This window comes from Capra hircus, chromosome 6 (assembly GCF_001704415.2).
Source record: "Capra hircus breed San Clemente chromosome 6, ASM170441v1, whole genome shotgun sequence".
NCBI lineage: Eukaryota > Metazoa > Chordata > Mammalia > Artiodactyla > Bovidae > Capra > Capra hircus.
In genome coordinates, this window is record NC_030813.1 from 67,586,560 (window position 1) to 67,606,573 (window position 20,014).

At 39.2% G+C, this 20,014-nt stretch overlaps 1 protein-coding gene across 3 annotated transcripts in view; it reads left to right on the top strand.

Annotated features, from left to right (window-relative positions):
• The window catches only part of SLAIN2 (SLAIN motif family member 2), a 74,851-nt gene continuing 55,041 nt past the window's right edge, over positions 205 to 20,014 (top strand). The window contains exon 1 of one of the 3 annotated variants that reach the window (XM_018049430.1): positions 205 to 757. In XM_018049430.1, the coding sequence (XP_017904919.1) occupies positions 369 to 757 (389 nt within the window). In that variant the 5' untranslated portion in view covers positions 205 to 368. The remainder of the gene's footprint in view (positions 758 to 20,014) is intronic. The other 2 variants (XM_018049431.1, XM_005681595.3) reach the window with 2 other exon arrangements.

The window sequence follows — 20,014 nt, forward strand, 5'->3', positions numbered from 1 at the left end:
GCCACGCCCCTCCGCGAGATCTGAGCTGGGATCCTAGCGCCGGTCGGCGGCCGGTCCACCCACGACGCTCTGAGGTCACCCACTGGGCCGGGCTGAAGGGGCGGAGGGACGGAGGGAAGATGGCTGCCGAGGCCGGATATTGGCGCCGCCTCCCCCAATCCTGGAGCCGGCGCAGATGAGGCGGCTCGGCTGGGTCCGGCGACGCTTGGGAACCGGAGCAGGAGGGACACAGGCGGTGGGGCCTGGCCCTGCTATATGCCGGCGCCTCGGCTAGAGTGAGCGGCGGCGGCGGCGCCTCTTTCCTGCGGCTCTTTGCCTGTCGCTGTGAGTCCGAACGGGTGGCGGGCGGCAGAGGCAGCGGGGCCGGGATGGAGGACGTTAACTCCGACGTGAACGCGGACCAGGAGGTGCGGAAGCTGCAGGAGCTGGTGAAGATGCTGGAGAAGCAGAACGAGCAGCTGAGGAGCCGCTCCGGGGCCGTGCAGGGCGCCGGCTCCTTCGGGCCCGGCAGCCCGGTTCGGGCCGGAGCGTCCACTCCCTCCTCCGGCACGGCGTCTCCTCGGGGCTTCCCCTTGGGCCTCAGCGCCAAATCGGGCAGCGGGGCCGGGTCGGGCCCGAGGCGGACGAGTAGCGAGGAGCTGCGGGACGCCACCTCCTTGCTGGCAGCGGGCGAGGGCGGCTTGCTGGACGAGGTGGAGCCGCTGCGGCCCGAGGAGCTGGAGCGCCTGTCAGGCTGGGAGGAGGAGGAGGAGAGCTGGTGAGCGCGGGGCTCCGGGCCGGGGCTGGGCCGGGACGGGGGTCCCCCGGTAAGACACCTCGCTTTGTGTAGCGGGGTCCGCTCTCTGACTCGTGGTTTTCTTGTTTTGGCAGCGGTAAGGTCAGCGAGAGTTGGGGGTTCGGGGCTTGCGAGAGGAACAGGGTTTGTAGCTAGTTCTCCTGTGTTGGGGGACCCTCTGGGCTTTGGGCCCCGTTGGGGTCTGGGGACTGGCACAGCCTAGGAAAGGCTGCTCGCCGTGGGAGGAGTCTGAGATGGGAAACTGCTCTGTAGTAAGGGATCTTGCTTTGTGTGAAATCCTGGCTTTCGGATGCTGGCTTGGGTATTTTGGGTGTCGGGGAGGGGTTCTGCTTGATGAGGTGTCACCCGGTGCGGGGAGCAGACCAGGGTAATCGAAGTCCGCGCAGTGGTCAGCGTTTTGGACCAGTGGGAGTTGGGTACATTTCTGGCGGCGATGGGGAGACCGTGTGAATCAGCACTCCCCCTTGGGTAGTGGGGTGAAGCTTGCTTTGTGTGAAGAGGGCAGAGGATGGTGCCGCTTTGTGTAAGAGTCAACGGTGGAACAAGAGCCCTGACTCTCATTTTTTAAACAAGAATTAGGCTTGGCGTTTTCCTAAGCTGTGAAGTGACAGTTTTCCATCTTTCATTTCCATGTCATGCTAGAGGCAGAGAAAAAGAGCGCTATTTCAAAATGTGAACCGAACTGTATTGTCACAAGCGACTCGATAAAATTGTGACCCACGGCATAATATCACTTCCATATATAGAGAGGACACGAGAGGCAGTTTCTTTCGTGTTTTATGGCAATTGCATAAAAATATCTATGGGAAATTCTTAATTTGTCTTTTTTTTTTAAGTTTTCATCTTTTAGCTAAAGTATCTCTGTTCTTTGTTGAAATTGAAACTTCTAACTTAGTGAAATTGAAATCCTTCATAGACTCTGGTTTTGCAGGGCTGCAACTTTACGGAATGTCCTGATATAGTTGAGGGCTTTGCCTGGATTCAGGCCCTGGCTCTGCTACTCACAGCTGTACGACCTTGGGCAAGTTACTCTGAGCCTCACTTTCTTCCTCTTATTTGATGAAGAAAATAATAGTTCTTTATTCTATAGCGTTGTGAAGATCATGTGAGGTAATCCATATCCTTTTAGCATGGGTCTGGTATATAAGCTCTCTGACACTAGCTGCTATTACTCTTAAGCCAAGTTGTTAATATCAAGAAATATTTATTTAGTGAGTGCTTCCAGGATCTTGTGGGAGATTCTTAAATTTGATCCCTGTTCATTAAGGCAGTTACAGTCTTGTTGGGATAGGGTTGCGAAGTCAGACCCGACTTGGCGACTGAACAGCAACATAAGAAATAGGCTGGGAAATACATTGTGAATTGCTTAAAAGATTGATAAGGACCGAAAGTACTGAGAGTGCTGAGAAATTGGGAAGAAAATAATGGTCTAAGGTAGTTGGGAAAACTTTGAGGAGAGGTGGAGCCTGAGGAGTGAGGGGCATTTTATGCTCTGACAACTGCCAGAGCAGAGTCAGAGATATTTGTAACTCTCGATTAGAAAGGTTTGAAATACAGAGATACTCTTGAATATATGATGTCAGGCCTTTATTATACTGCCAAGTGATACCAAATATAATTAGAACTGACTGTGGTAGTGACAGTTTTCATATTAGTGTGAAGTCATGTCCTCACAAAGGAATCCTAGGTATGTATACACTTTAAAAGAAGTGAGAATCATCTAAATACCATTGCATGCCTCTTCCAAGTGATGATGAGAATGATGCTCTTAATAATAACGAGGATTAGCTGCACTCATCCCCCATTTTAGATCACATATTCTTAGAACACATTAACTCTGCTTGGAGAGGTTGATTAAGTCTTTTGTTGCTTTGGTTTCTGAGCATAGGGTTTGTTCAAGTAAAGCAAGTCTTTTAAAATACTATGCCAGAAGCTTCTTTTGGCCAGTTGGTTCCTGGTTACATGTCTTGATGTTATAGATGTCCTACCCTTTTTCTGAAAAGATTTGTGTGAATTAAAAGTTTGAAAATCATGTTTAAAGTGTTTTTGGAGTATGTGTATAAAGTATTAAGTTATAAAGGGTGGTGGGTGTTAGCAGCAAGAGGAAGATTTTAAATCAGGAGTTTTTCTTAGCAAACTAAAAATCTACTTTCTGTAACATACACATTTCTTTCTCTTTCATTTAGGGAAATGTTTTTTCCCCAAATGTATACCACAAAATGCCACTCCTGAAGGTGTTAGTAGATACTGTGTGAAAAAATAATCGTTGGTCTGAGATCAGATATATCTGAGGAAAAGGTTCAACAACAACGAAAAAGTTTTCTTTTATGCTGAACTTTTTTGATATCCTAGTATGTGTTGAACATAGTAAATCTCTTAAGTGGTGTGGTTTGTCTCCTAAACTTATTTGAGCTCCCAAGGAACTAGTTTCTGTAGAACACATTTAGTAACCAGTATACTACCACTTAGTGGAGACGGAACTGGCAGACCACTCAGGTATTCTTGACTGGAGAATCCCATGGACAGAGGAGCCTGGTGGGCTGCAGTCCATGGGTTGCAAAGAGTCGGACATGACTGAGTCACACACACACACACACACCCCCACTGTACTTTTAGCAGTGACTTTCACTCTTTTTAGATCCATCTTCCTGATACATACGTTTTATACCACAGTTTAGTACACACATGTATGTGAATAATTGAAACAGTTTCACAAAACTATACTTAGTATATATGTTAAAGTGCTACGATTTTCTGTTTCTTTAGGGTAAAAATGCTGGTTACAATTCACTGAGCTGATTTGGTGACCCATTAATGGTAATTATTAGTTTGAAAATTACTCTTATAGAACAACTCAGAAAAATCTAGAGAAGGAAACTTACATTATTGTGTATCCCAGTGTGTCATGCGATGCCAGGCAACGTATGAACAATTTTATACTTAATTGCATTTAATTTTTTATCCATTTATGAGGTAGGTATCATTTTCCAGGTAAGGAAACTTAATCACTCTTTAAGCATCAAATAGCAGACAGTAAATGATGGAGCCAGGATTTGAATCCAGGTCTTTATGACATCATAGCTTATGTTGTCCCACTTTATTTTGCTTTCTCCAAGTATAATTCCTTTTCCACCTGAACAACCCCTTACATTATTTGAATACTACCATCATAACCCTACTGACTCCTCCCTACCACACACTGAGCACTCTAATCTCCAGAGTAAAACAACCTCAGTTTGTTTCCTTCTTGTTATTTAGCTCCTAAATCATGTCCGATTCTTTTGCAATCCCATGGATTGTAGCCCACCAGCCTTCTCTGTCCATGGGATTCTCTAGGCAGAAATACTGGAGTGGGTTGCCATTTCCTTCTGCAGGGGATCTTTCTGACCCAGGGAGCAAAGCTGCTTCTCCTGCCTGCCAGGTGGATTCTTTAATACTGAGCCACCTAGAAAGCCCTTTAATCATTCCTAACTTAATGTAATTCTCTGATGTTTCAACCATGGTCATTTTTCTATTAATTGTAGTTGTTCCTTGTCATTACATGTGTTATCCAGAACTGAACTTGGAATTTTAGATGATATTTGACCAGCGTGTGGTGGATATATTTTGCATGAGCTAAATGCTGTTATTTGGAACCAGGTATTTCATTAACAGTTTTGACTTCTGTTACTTATGCTCAATATGAGCCAGTAGTTTCAATTACACTCTATATTTTTATACATAGGTAGTTAAACCAAGTCTTCCTAACCCTGGTTTTCTGTAATTATTTTTTTTAGCTTAAATATTAAGTTTTTGTATTTTGTTAGTCTTGATTTAGGCATTTAATATTACCTATTCCTTCTAATTTTTTTGGTCATTTTCATGGCTTCCCTAGTGGCTCAGACGGTAAAGCGTCTGCCTGCAATGTGGGAGATCCGGGTTCGATCCCTGGGTCTGGAGGATCCTCTGGAGAAGGAAATGGCAACCCACTCCAGTACCCTTGCCTGGAAAATCCCAGGGACAGAGGAGCCTGGTATGATATAGTCCATGGGGTCTCAAAGAGTCGGACGGGACTGAGGCGACTTCACTCACTCACTCACTGATACTTCATAGAAGTACTTAATGGGTCTTCATTCAGGTTGTTGATGAAAATACTAAAATTATAGAATAAAGGGCTCTGAAGTATGCAGTGCGACTAGACTTCCTCCAGATTAACATCATTAGTCAACATACATTGTGGTTATTCAATAACTGTTAGTACTATTTCTTCTTATCAAGCCTATATGCCATTTTGCCTATATGGATATTATGAAAGATTTTGCCAAATGTCTTGCTGTAATTAAGCTGTATGGTGCCTACAGAGTTCTTACCTACAGTTAAGTGAACTTATCAAAATAGAAATTGCAGTTAATTTGGTTTCACTTGTTCATGATGAATCTTCTGGCTTTTACCTTTTCTAACTTTACATTTTGTTTAACATAATTTTGAATTTTGCAAGGAATCAGTCTGTCTGGAATTTCTAAACATTGCTTCCTTTTCGCTTTAGAAATTCAAATATTTCCTCTTAGTCAAGCTTTTGACCCTTCCGTAATATTTTGGATCAACAGCAGTAATTTGGTGATACAATTTCAGTTATTTTCCATTATTTAGAAGAGTAGAGCTAACCTTGTTACAAGCTGCCTTTCAGCTTGCTATCACCTTGACTCAATTTGGACTTCAATTTCCCTCAATTTAGCCTCCCAACAATTCCAAGTTTGTAGTTTAGTACTGTCAGCTGCATACACATTGCTTCTGTGCAGCAGATCCCCAGAACCCTCCCATCCTGCGTGACTGAAACTTGACACTCACAGAACAGCAACTCCTTACCCCCAGGACCCCCAGCTTCTGGCAAGTACTGTCCTATGTACTTTATTTCTGTGAGTTTAGCTACATTAGATGCCTATGAGTGGAATCATGAAGAATTTGTTCCTTTGTGACAAGCTTATTTCACGGAGCATAATTTTCTTAAGGTTCATCCATGTTGTAGCATATGATAGGGCTTCCTTCTGTTTTTAAGGCTGAATAATAGTCCATTCTATGTATATAACACAGCTTCTTTATCCATTCATCTTTTGGTGGATGCTTGCATTGCTTCCATTTCTTGGCTGTTGTGAAAAATGCTGCTATGAATGTGGGCCTACAAATAATCTGTGCAAGTCCTTGCTTTCATTTCTTGTGGATTCATAACCAGAAGTGGAGTTTTTTGATCAAATGGTAATTCTACATTTAATTTTTTGAGGAGCCACTGTATTGTTTTCTACAGCAGCTAAGCCATTCTGCATTCCAACCAGTATTACACAAAGGTTCCAGTTTTTCCACATTCTTACCAATACTCTGATTCATTCTGAGTTTTAAAATTTTTAAATTATTTTTGGCTGTGCTGGGTCTTCATTGCTGTGTGCGGGCTTTTTCTGGTTGTGATGTGTGGGCTTCTCATTGAGGTGGTCTCTCGTTGCAGGCCACGAGCTCTATGGTGTGTAGGCTTCAGTAGTTGCAACACTTGGCCTCAGTAGTTGCGATTCACAGGCTTAGTTGCCCAGCAGCATGTGGGATCTTTGTGGACCAGGGATTGAATCAGTGTCCCATACATTGCAAGGTGAATTCTTAACCACTGGACCACCAGGGGAGCCTTCATTCTATATGAAGGTATATGGTTTTTTATGGTGTGAGGTAGGGGTCCGACAATTCATTTTGCATGTGGACATCCAGTCGTCTCTGTGCCATTTGTTGAGAAAACTTTTCTGTTCCCATTAAATTGTCATCACACCTTTGTCAAAATTCAGTTGCTTATAAATGTATGGGCTTATTTCTGGACTCTCAATTCTATTTTGTTAATCTATCTATGACTATCCTTATTCCAGTACTACACAGCCATAATTACTATAGATTTGAAATTGGAAAGTGTGAGTCTTCTGATTTTGTTTATTTCAAGATTGTTTTGGCTCTTCAGGGACTTTTGTATTTTCATATGAATTTTAGGATCAACTTGTAAATCTCAGAAAAAAAAAAACACTGGAATTTTGATAGGGATTATGTTAAACCTGTAGGTAAATTTGGGATTTTAACTATTGAGATCTTAACAATATTGACTTTTAGTTTTTTTCAACTTTAAAAAAATTTCCAGTGTAGAAGTGTTATGTCCCTTTTGTTAATTTTATCTCAGTCATTTTATTCTTTTTTTGATGTCACTGTAAATGGAATTGTTTTTCTTAATTTCATTTTTGGACTCATTACTGCTGTATAGAAATACAGTTGATTTCTGTGTATTGATGTCATTGTCTCTTACAATCTTACTGAGGTTGTTTATTAGCTGTGATAGTTTGTTTTTTGGTGTGAATCCATAGTTTTTTATATCCATAAAAATAAAATGATAAAAATCCATAATCTTTTATATATAAAATTATGTCATCTGCTGATAGAGGTAATTTAACTTCTTTTTTCCCAGGCTGGATACCTTTTATTTCATTTTCCTGCCTAAATGCCCTGAAACTAGAACACCCAGTATCATGTTGGGTATAAGCAGTGAAAGAAGACATCCGTCAATGTGATTTTTATTGTTCTTTTATTTTTAATAATTGCTAACAATTATTTATTACATTAACACATGATGGATACTATACTAAGCACTTTATATACTGTAATTAATCTTTTTAATAACCCAGTATGATCATTCTATTATTAATCCCCATTTTAAAGGTGAAGAAATTAAAGCTTAGATTAAATAACTTGCTTATAGTCACTCAAATATATGGACAAACTAGGATTGGAACACAGATACTCTGACTGTATTTAAACATTTTCAACCATTGTGTGTGTGCATGCTTAGTCATGTCCACCTCTTTGCGTCCCCATGGACTGTAGTCTGCCAGGCTCCTCTGTCCATGAAATTTTCTAGGCAAGAATACTGGAGTGGTTTTCCATTTCCTCCTCCAGGGGATCTTCCTGACCTAGGGATTGGATCCACAGCTCTTGTGTTTCCTGCTTGGCAGGCTGATTCTTTACCACTGTGCCACCTGGGAATCCTTTACCTAATTCTAATTATCTGTACTTTTTTTAATGTTACTCTTCATAGATTTGTACTGTTATTCACCTTTAGCTGTTCTATATTCCACCTAATTTGTTTGATCATTTATCTTTTAACAACCTGAGCCCTAGGTACATTTTTGATTTCTTTATCTGATGACCTCTTTTGGTACTCATTATTCTTGTGCTGAAGTGGCCTTTAGAGCCCCAGGAGTTAGACTGTAGCCCCACCCTTGTCAACTGCATGACCTTGTCAACCACTTACTCTCTGTGCTTGAGACTCTTCATTGTTTGTAGAGTTAATTATTATACCAGCCATATATAATTAAATATCTGCAAAGCATTTACAAGTTCTTGGTACAAATTAAAAATATAAGTGTTAGCTTTGTCATCATCATCACCATTTAATTTTAATTCTACACTGGCCTGTCTTTGCAGTGAACTTGAAAAATTTAAACATGTACAAAAGTAGAATGAACAATGAAACGAACCTTTACTTATCACTTATCTTTAACACTTACCAGCTCATGCCATTCTTGTTTCATCTGTAGCATTAAAACCTTCACCTTTTGGACTGTTTTGAAGTAAATTTCATCTCAAGCATCATATCATTTAATTACTAAATATTATAGTAGAAGATATGGACTCTTTTTAAACATAACTACAATACCAGTTTCCCATCTTTAATATCATCAAATGTGCTCTTAATGTTTTTAGATCATCACTATTACATCTTTTCTTTGTATGGAATTTGTATTAGGTGAGTAACATCATTCATATTTTTCTTTGACCTATTGGCCTGTAGTCAGTTCCTGTAATATCATCATTAGTTTTATAATTAGTTAACATTTTTAATTAAATTTAGTTTTAGTGTCTCTGTGCTTTCATTTCTTAGTTGTTCTTTGGCAGGTGGAATCTTCCAGGACCAGGGATTGAACCTATGTCCCGTGCATTGACAAGTGGATTCTTATCCACTGTGCCACCAGGGAGGTCCCCTTAAAAGTTTTTGAGATTGGAAAACTAAATTGTTCCTCATATCCTGTTAAATTTGCTTTACTTTAAATCAGTTTTAAGTTTATGAAGGCACTTTCACTCAGACTGCTCATCAATAAATTTTATTGATAAACTTTCCCCAGCTCAGTGATTGATAGGTATGTAGTTTTTACTTACTGTATTTTTTTTTTCTCATAGCCCTTCACTTTTGAGAATGGACTTTATTACCTGACCATTTTGTTTTACGTATGCTTTTTGTAGGAGACTGTCGGTAGAATTTGTAATTTAATATGATGAGCCCAGGTTTATAAAGCAATTTAATTTGTATACTTGCCACCACCACTTATGATTTGGCAGTGGCTCACTGATTAAAATCTTAAAGTTTTGTCTTCTGGATTCTTCTGTACCAAGGAGATGTTATTTTAAAGTAACATGGTTTGTGTGTGTTTTAATTGAATCAGAAGTTATACACCAGATGACCATTTTATTCCCTTCTTAACTCTGGTTTCCCAGTCATTCTAACATGACTTTATATGTTCTTTTTTCTTCAGTGGAACAAATTCTTAGAGCCTGTATGTGTGAGCAGCCCAATGTTAGAACAGTTAGACATAGTGATGCATTTTCTTGCTTTCTTAAAAAATTGAATTTGACCAAGAAGGGCCACGTGATTGGTAAAATACATTACAGTCATTATTGTTTGAGCATGTTCTTTATACCAAGGCATTTTACACATGTTAAATCATTTAATCTGTTTTGAATTGTAATTGTATTTATCCCCCTTTTTTTTTAATTAGGGTAAAATATACAAAACAAAAACTTCACCATTTTAATCACTTCTAAGTGTATAGTTCAGTGGCATATTAAACACATTTATGTTGTTGTGAGGTCATCTCCACTATCCTTCTCTAGAACTTTCTTTACAAATTGAAATTTTGTATAAACAGTAACTCCTCATTGCCATATTCACCCTGCCTCCAAGCCCCTCACCACCACCACCATTCTACAGTCTGTCTATGGATTTGACTACTCTGGGTACCACATGGAAGTGGAATCATGTAGAATTTATCTTTTAGTGTCTGGTTTATTTCATTTATTGTTGTGTCTTCAAAGTTTATCTCTATCATATTGATAAGAAGGTGTCATGTTATCTTACTTGTTCTCTTACAAGTAAGGAAATTAAACTCGAAGTCACACAGCTAATATAGTTCATTGGGATTTATACCAAGCCTTAAAATCATGCCCGATAAATAACATTTTATCTTGATTTGTTTAACCTGTAGATAGATTGATTTTTAAAGATTTATTCTGTATAACTCTGGAGATCATCACTAGGACAATAGGTACATTGTTGTTGTTCAGTTGCTCATATGTGTCCGACTCTTTGCGAACCCATGGATTGTGGTATGCCAGGCTTCCCTGTCCTTCACCATCTCCCAGAGTTTGCTCAAACTCATGTCTGTTGAGTCGGTGATGCCATCCAACTCTCTCATCCTCTGTCATCCCCTTTCCCTCCTGCCTTCAGTCTTTCCCAGCATCAGGGTCTTTTTCAATGAGTTGACTCTTCACATTAGGTGGCCAAGGTATATATTAGAGGAAAGCAAATATTTAATTAATAGAAGGAAAATGTTCTAGTGGAGCTGTTCCTAGACAGTATGAACTGCCTTTAAAAAGTGTAACGTTTAGCAGTAAAAGTTAATTGTCCTGTGGCAAGGGATGTTAGAAAGAGGTAAAAGTTGAATTTGATTACCTCTAAGTGTTCTTTTAAGTTGTATTTCTGTGATTAAAATATTGTAGTCTTTTGGGAACATAAGATAACCTTCAAGACAAAGTGCTAAGCTTAAATGTGGGAGAGATCTTTAAGCATCATGGAGTTTTTATAAATCTGTGGCACATTTCTTTGCATATCCTTAGTAATGGCAAATTCTTTTCCTGTTGAGGGTAGGTTTCAGTTTTGAAAACTGTCTAAAGTCATTATTATGCCTAGTGAATAAAAATGGGTTAGGAAGATATTTGAAGCTCTCAGCAGTGTAAGTCCAGTTCACCTTTTTCCTAGATTTACTTGCTGTTGTCAGGAAATTTCATGAACGTTCAGGCCTATTACCTTTTAATGTTTGTTCTGTATAGAGTATCTTCTTTTTCCCTCTGAAATTCTAAATTTCCCACTTAGTTTACTTCCTCTTCAATGTTACCTACTACTGTTTATGTTTCTTTTTAGAGCACGTGTAACATCATAACCTCCTCTTTGGTCTGTCTTGTCTAGATTGTGAGCATTTTAAGCAGAGGGAACAGTATCATATTCATCTTTGTGTATCCAAAACAGACTCTCAGAATCTTGTGAGTTCAGTTATATTAAATTGAATCAATCTGATTGTCAATGATAAGTTGAAACTAGGTGAAGCTGAAAATAATGAGACCAAATTTTTTGCATGACTTGGATGCCCCCAGTGCCAGTTAACAGTAAGGAATTTCACATGTAGCCTGCATAATGGCAGTATTGAAACTGTACTCTCCCATGAATTAATTAAAATACTGTCAAGATACAGTGTCTTATATCAAAAATCAGCTTCAAAATTGTCTCTTTGGTAGGATAAAAGAATTTATACTTCTTTGTATATTTTATGATTTCTCAGTTTTCTGTTATGAACATAAGTTGATTTTATAATTAAAAAATCCTGGTGATAAATCCTACTAATTGAAGTCAGTTTCAATAGTCTGTGGTCACATAGAGTAGGGATCATAATACAACGTGATGGATATTTAGGTCACTTCCATGTCTCAGCTCTTGTGAATTGTGCTGCAGTGGACTTTGGGGTGCCTGTGTCTTTTCAAATTACGGTTTCTCTGAATATATGCCCATAGTATACCCATAGTGGGATTGCTGAATCATGTGGTAGTTCTGTATTTATTTTAAGGAACCTCCATACTGTTTTCCATAATGGTTGTACCAATTTACATTCCCACCCACAGTGTAGGAAGGTTCCCTTTTCTCCACACCCTCTCCAGCATTTATTGTTGGTAGATCTTTTGATGATGACCATTCTGACTAGTGTGAGGTGATACCTCATAGTAGTTTTGATTCGCATACCTCTAGTAATTAGTCATATTGAGCATCTTTTTGTGTGCTTTTTGGCCATCTGTATGTCTTTGGAGAAATGTCGGTTTAGTCTTCTCTTCCCCACCCCTCCCCAACCCATTTTTTTGATTGAGTTGTTTGGTTTTTGTTTGTTTGTTTGTTTTATTGAGGTACATAAGTTGTTTGTATCTTGAGAGGTTAATCCCTTGTTGGTTACTTCATTTGCAAATATTTTCTCCTATTCTGTGGGTTGTCTTTTTGTTTATGGTCTCCTTTGCTACAAAAGCTTTTAAGTTTAATTAACTCCCATTCGTTTATTTTTATTTTCATTAGGAGATGGATCAAAAAGATATTACTGTCATCTGTAGTCTGTTTTTGTTGGGGGGAGGGATCCAAACAGCTTAATTTTCCAAGGATACCAGATAAAGAATTCTAAAGCTTGGAGTTCACATTCTGTGAGCCTTCTGGGTCACTGATGTTGCTTGCTCTCCTCAGTCTCATTTTTAGGACTACTCTGCATGCAGATCCCTGTGCCAGACTTCCTGAAGTACCTGGCTGGTGCTGATGCCCAGGTAGCCCAAAAAGGCTCCTTTTCTCCCAGATCCCTGCCTTCTTGCCTTCTGTTGGGAGCATATCTATATATCAGTAAATTTGTTTAATTTTGACATGATTAAAAAAATAATTTAGATAGTAAATAGCATTAAATAATGTCTTAATGTAAATGCATTGAGTTATATTAATAATAATGTACTATTCCTAATAATGGTCTTCCCAGATCGCTCAGTGGTAAATAATCCTGCCAGTGCAGGAGACGTGGGTTCGATGCCTGGGTTGGGAGATCCCCTAGAGAAGGAAATGGCAACCCACTCCAGTATTCTTGCCTGGAAAATCCCATGGATAGAGGAGCCTGGTGTGCTACAGTCCATGGGGGTCACAAAAGAGTTGAATACAATTTAGCAATTAAACAGTAAAACAGCAACAAATTCATTATGATAATGACTTGTGCTAGCCAAGGCACTGGGCATGTTGACTCCTGTTATGATAGTTTAGTAACAAAAGTGAACTTGTAAAAACATTTAGGTTTGAAGTCTTTTAGTAATACAAGTTGTTATTTTGCGTGTTCTGTTTACTCAAAAATCACATCTTCTGTGATCTTTCATTTGGGAATCTAATGGAGGATGTAGACACCTTTAGGTACAAACTAGATTATTTAAGAGGAAGACACAAAATGCAAAATATACAGTTTGCTTTAATCTTGGAAAAGGTTCAAATTCTGGAGTCAAATTGCAATTTCTTGACAATATTAAAGAACTATAGGGAGGAAATAAAAAGTGATTATATCTTCTTGAAATGTGAAAAATAATAGATAAGCAAGATAATGCAATACCATGAAGTTTATGCAAATACTTAGAAATAGAGAAATAGTGTTTAGTTAAAATTTAGAGGTTTAGATGAATCAAACCATATCCCACTTCTAACAGTTTACTAGAAGGAGATTCCTCCCACACACAACCCTCCACTACTCCATTCAAGAACTTCTGCTCATCTGTCTGTGAGAGAGTCAGAAAGTACCCAACCATGTGTGGCTGTTAAGGGTTGTTTTGTTTGGAAAGTATGAATTAGAAGCAAGGGGTGAGCCAGGCTAAGTCCACAAATAACCTGTGAGTCTGATAAACTTGAGGAATGGAATTTAATAGATGCTATCAAGTTAGTGAGGAGGTTTTAAGTATATGCATTTAGTGCCTAATTAGTGCTGTATTTTATAATTATAGAGATTATATTGTATGTCTCTATTAATAACTAGTAGATATAGAAAGAGTGAATTAATAGTTTTAGGATGTGACTATCTTTTGAGTGAACCTGCTAATTTCCCCCCTAGGAGGAAGATAATGGGTTTTTCATTGACTTGTCATAGTGAAACTCTTGTTTACCATTGGTTATTTTTCGCTCGGGCTGATCTGGAGAGGATTGAAAAAACAAAATCCTCCCAAGAAAGATGAATCCTAGAAACCTGAATCTGGAGGTTTGGAACTTGATGAATAGGTGCTATAGGTTTCGATGGTAGTACTGCCTGTGAGTGAGAGAGCTAACAAGTACTGTGTTAGGTACAATCATTCAGTTTTGTCTTAATTTATCTTTGGATTCCTGTTTAGCACCATGCCTGGCCAGTGGTAGCTACCACATAAATGTTTGTTTAAATGACTGATTGTGGCTTTATACTAAGCCTTCAAGTGCTTGGAGTTTAACTTGGAAACATTATGAGAACAGAATTTGATTTTCTATAAAACCAGCAGTGAGAGTTCTTAAAAAAAATTTATATGGACTTGAATGTGAGAAAGTGAAAGTGAAGGTCACTCAGTTCTGTCTGACTCTTTGTGACCCCATGAACTATACAGTCCAGGGAATTCTCCATGCCAGAATACTGGAGTGGGATCTTCCCAACCCAGGGATCGAACCCAGGTCTCCCGCATTGCAGGCAGATTCTTTACCAGCTTCCAACAATGGGTACAGATAGATCAAAGGGTATGTCTTGCTGTTCTTTCTGGATCAAAAAGTGCAGGGAAAAGAATGAGTGCCTCATTTGAGTTCAGTTCAGTCACTCAGTCGTGTCCGACTCTTTGCGACCCCATGAATCACAGCACGCCAGGCCTCCCTGTCCATCAACAACTCCCGGAGTTCACTGAAACTCACGTCCATCGAGTCAGTGATGCCATCCAGCCATCTCATCGTCATCCCTTTATCCTCCTGTCCCCAGTCCCTCCCAGCATCGATCTTTTCCAGTGAGTCAACTCTTCGCATGAGGTGGCCAAAGTACTGGAGCTTCAGCTTTAGCATCATTCCTTCCAAAGAACACCCAGGGCTGATGTCCTTCAGAATGGACTGGCTTGATCTCCTTGCAGTCCAAGGGACTCTCAGGAGTCTTCTCCAACACCACAGTTCAAAAGCATCAATTCTTTGGCACTCAGCTTTCTTCACAGTCCAACTCTCACATCCATACATGACCACTGGAAAAATTATAGCCTTGACTAGACGGACCTTTGTTGGCAAAGTAATGTCTCTGCTTTTGAATATGCTATCTAGGTTGGTCATAACTTTCCTTCCAAAGAGTAAGCGTATTTAATTTCATGGCTGCAGTCACCATCTGCAGTGATTTTGGAGCCCAAAAAAATAAAGTCTGACACTGTTTCCACTGTTTCCCCATCTATTTCCCATGAAGTGTTGGGACCAGATGCCATGATCTTCGTTTTCTGAATATTGAGCTTTAAGCCAACTTTTTCACTCTTCTCTTTCACTTTCATCAAGAGCCTTTTCAGTTCCTCTTCACTTTCTGCCATAAGGGTGGTGTCATCTGCATATGTGAGGTTATTGATATTTCTCCCGGCAATCTTGATTCCAGCTTGTGCTGCTTCCAGCCCAGAGTTTCTCATGATGTACTCTGCATATAAGTTAAATAAGCAGGGTGACAGTATACAGCCTTGACATACTCCTTTTCCTATTTGGAACCAGTTTGTTGTTCCATGTCCAGTTCTAACTGTTGCTTCCTGACCTGCATACAGGTTTCTCAAGAGGCAGGTCAAGTGGTCTGGTATTCCCATCTCTTTCACAATTTTCCACAGTTTATTGTGATCCACACAGTCAAAGGCTTTGGCATAGTCAATAAAGCAGAAATAGATGTTTCTCTGGAACTCTCTTGCTTTTTCCATGATCCAGCGGACGTTGGCAATTTGATCTCTGGTTCCTCTGCCTTTTCTAAAACCAGCTTGAACATCTGGAAGTTCACAGTTCACGTATTGCTGAAGCCTGGCTTGGAGAATTTTGAGCATTACTGTACTAGCGTGTGAGATGAGTGCAATTGTGCGGTAGTTTGAGCATTCTTTGGCATTGCCTTCCTTTGGGATTGGAATGAAAACGGACCTTTTCTAGTCCTGTGGCCACTGCTGAGTTTTCCAAATTTGCTGGCATATTGCGTGCAGCACTTTCACAGCATCATCTTTCAGGATTTGAAATAGCTCAACTGGAATTCCATCACCTCCACTAGCTTTGCTCGTAGTGATACTTTCTAAGGCTCACTTGACTTCATATTCCAGGATGTCTGGCTCTAGGTTGAGTGATCATACCATCATGATTATCTTGGTCGTGAAGATCTTTTTTGTATAGTTCTTCATCTTACTCATTTGAGTAGGGTGAAGCAAAGCCTGTGAAGATAGAAGTTTGTTAGGGAACAGGTAAGAAAGTTGGCTTAAAACTCAACATACAGAAAACTAAGATCATGGCATCCAGTCCCATCACTTCATAGCAGATAGTTGGGGAAACAATGGAAACAGAGAGAGACTTTATTTTTTTGGGCTCCAAAATAACTGCAGGTGGTGACTGCAGCTATGAAATTAAAAGACACTTGTTCCTTGGAAGAAAAGCTGTGACCAACCTAGACAGCATATTAAAATGCAGAGACATTACTTTACCAACAAAGCTCTGTCTAGTCAAAGCTATGGTTTTTCCAGTAGTCATGTATGGATGTGAGAGTTGGACTATAAAGAAAGTTGAGCGCTGAAGAATTGATGTTTTTGAATTGTGATGTTGGAGAAGACTCTTGAGAGTCCCTTGGACTGCAAGGAGATCCAACCAGTCAATCCTAAAGGAAATCAGTCCTGAATATTCATTGGAAGGACTGATGCTGAAGCCGAAACTCCAATACTTTGGCCACCTGATGTGAAGAACCGACTCATTGGAAAAGACCATGATGCTGGGAAAGATTGAGGGCAGGAGAAGGGGACGACAGAGGATGAGATGGTTGGATGGCATCACCGACACTATGGACATGAGTTTGAGTAGGCTCCAGGAGTTGGTGATGGACAGGGAAGCTTGGCGTGCTGCAGTCCATGGGATCACAAAGAGTCACGACTGAAAGACTGAACTGAACTGAAGAAAGTTGAATCTTTGGATTGGAGCCCATACTGTAGATGGTCTCTGAAATCTAGACGGAGGTTTCTGAGTGTTGGAATATCCTTAACAAAATGGTGTTTTGAAAAGAATAGTGTGGCAGTAGTATGTGGGTAGGAACAGGAGATGTAGGTATCTTTGTGTGCTAGAAAGCCAAGTTGATCTTTACCCACCTCTTGGGTCCAGAAACACATAGCAAAACTGGAATTCAAATCAAAGTACTGAGTCCATGATGATGGTCTTTCCATTTCATCCCAACCACTTATGATTGATTGCAAAAAAAAAAAAAAAAAACAGTTATATCAAGCTAAATGATTCAAGATCAGATTTTAATTCCTCTTATAAAATATTTGTGTGCTTAGTTGCTCAGTCGTGTTCGACTCTTTGCAACCCCATGGACTGTAGCCTGCCAGACTCCTCTGTCCATGGGGATTCTCCAAGCATGAATACTGAAGTTGGTTGCCATGCTCCCTTCCTGAGGATCTTCCCAACCCAGTGATCAAATCCAGGTCTCCTGCATTGCAGGCAGATTTTTTTACTGTCTGAACCACCAGGGAAGCCCTTTAAAAGTAGTATCAAAATGATATTTTTAAGCAATGTAGATGTTTTGTATCTACATTGCGTTTAAGGAAGTTGATTTACATTGCTTAAAAATGGCATTTTGATCTTACTTTCTTATATGAGAGAATTGATACTTTGGACCACATACTTCTTTGTTGTGAGGGCTGTCCTGTGTATTGTATGATGTCTAGCAACACCCCTGGCCAGGCAGAAATGTCATACGTTGCCAGATGTTTCCTAGTGGCAAAATCACCCCAAGTATTGCACTAAAGCATACTTACATTGTCTCCTTAATCAGAAATATTTAGTGCTGTATTGCAGGAATAAGTATCTGATTTAGTAACTTTGCTTCATACACATGTCTAAGTCATAAAATAGTAATATTCTGAACATTAGGAAAAACTACTGTGTGCCAGGCAGTTATCTTTGGGACTAAGAGTGGACCATAAGAGATGATATGAATATTTCTGGCCCTGAGATGCTTGGAGTTGTATATGACAGAGAGTTAAATATGTATAACTTTTATGTATACATACAACTGCAGGCTTGAACAGTAGAGGACTAGATTGGGTTTTCTCTCAAGGACATTGTTAAATACTTCCCCCATCCCCCTAAAATGTATTTTATGCATTCTAACCATCTTGGTATACAGTACAATTTAATAATAAGGAACCCTCACATACTCATTCCTATCTTTCTATATCTATCTTTTCAAAAGTAAAAGAGAAGAGAATGTCTGGACTGGCCTTAATGATAACTTTAGTTCTAAAAGCAGAGTATAATGTATTACTTACTCTTCCTGCTCTGTCATGTAACATAAAGATATTAGCACTGTAATTACCTAATGTTTTAGGCTAGTCTATTGTTGAGGTTAAATCCTTATATTTGCATATATGTTCATCTTAATATATGTATTTTGATTTCTTCTATTCCTATTTGATTCGTGTTTTCACAAAGTGGACAAAATATTCTAATTTTACAATAATCCAAAAATCTAATTTCAGAACCTGTAGGAATACTGCAAATAGGAGATTCTCTGAGCATTGGTGTTTATTATGTTGATGAATCTTTGTTACCAGTGTTTAGTAAATTCTAACTTGCTGCTTTCACATCTTTTATCAGATAATTTTGCAGAAACCTTCCCAACACTAAGAAAAATATATATTAATTTTAAAAACCTAAGCTTGGTTGACAAACCATTAAAAGTCAGTATACATTATTATTGGGCTTCCCTGGTGGCTTAGATGGTAAAGAATTTGCCTGCAATGCAGGAGACCTGGGTTCAATCCCTGGGTTGGGAAGATCCCCTGGAGAAGGGAATGGCAACCCACTCCAATACTCTTGCCTGGAGAATCCCATGGACAGAGGAGCCTGGTGGGCTACAGTCCATGGGGTTGCAAAGAGTCGGACACGTCTGAGCAACTGACACACACACACATACATTATTATTATTTAGGATTTGAAGGACATATCGTTTGCTAAAAGTTAACTTTTTAACCGTAAGAACCATGGTTTCTTAAACACCTGAAGTCTTAAGGCCTTTCACAGATAAAATTAGCTGTTGACAAGCAAAATACTCTTAAGAGAATCAATATGAACCACACACACATTTCATGAAATATATAGATGTGATACATGCTTTTGCTACAGTTTGCAGCATCTGGTATAGTTTGAGACTTCCAGTCTTCCTGATGTCTTTTCTCAAAAAGAAACAACTCATTTTCTGATTGCTACACTCCCAGTTGATCTCACAGTTACTATTGTTTTCCAGCAGTTCATGATTATGCCTCAACACTAGATGTTTGCCTTTTTAAAGAAGTAATTTCCAGCCCAGTTTTGTGGCATCCCAAGGAATATCAAAATTGTTTTTATTTTCTTAAAATTAAAAAACTCATACCACACCAAAATGAGAATCAAGAGGCTCATGAAATGAAAATGGAAGCATAGCATGTCACTGTCCAGAAGTTTGAGATTTACTGCTTTAAAACTTTTCTTCAGTCTGTGCTACCTGCTCTGCCATTTTTTGATTCACCTTGTTGTGTTTTGCTGACATACTAGCAATTTATATCTGTATTCTACCCTGCAGCTGATGTCATTTGGGGGCTTCTAAACTGTTCTAAGACTTTATTAATGAATTTGCCTTGCAAATAATTACCACTGTTATTTACTAAAATTTCAAAAAGACTTTTATTGCATATAAACTGAAGATACTTTTCTTCAATTGCATAATTACATATAAACTGAAGATTCTTTCTTCAGTTGCATTGTGATTTTTTTCCCTTGTAATAGTAGGATCAATTACAGCTTTATATTTTGTGGTTCATAGGGCTTAGAAGAAAGCAGGGAACAGCAGAAGGCCATTAGGATGATTGCTATATAGAAGTCTTTACAAATATATCTTTTGCATTTTTTAAAGTAATGGTATTAGTTGGAAAAATATGATAGTTAAGAGCAATTGTTCTCAAGCAATCATGGTTTTGCCACTTAACAGCTATGTCACCTTGGGCAAGTCATTCATCTCACTGTGCTTCAGTGACCTCATTTATAAAACAGGGATTATAATAGTACCTATCTCATAAGAGCTGTGCTTTCGGGGTGGCTTGGTGGTA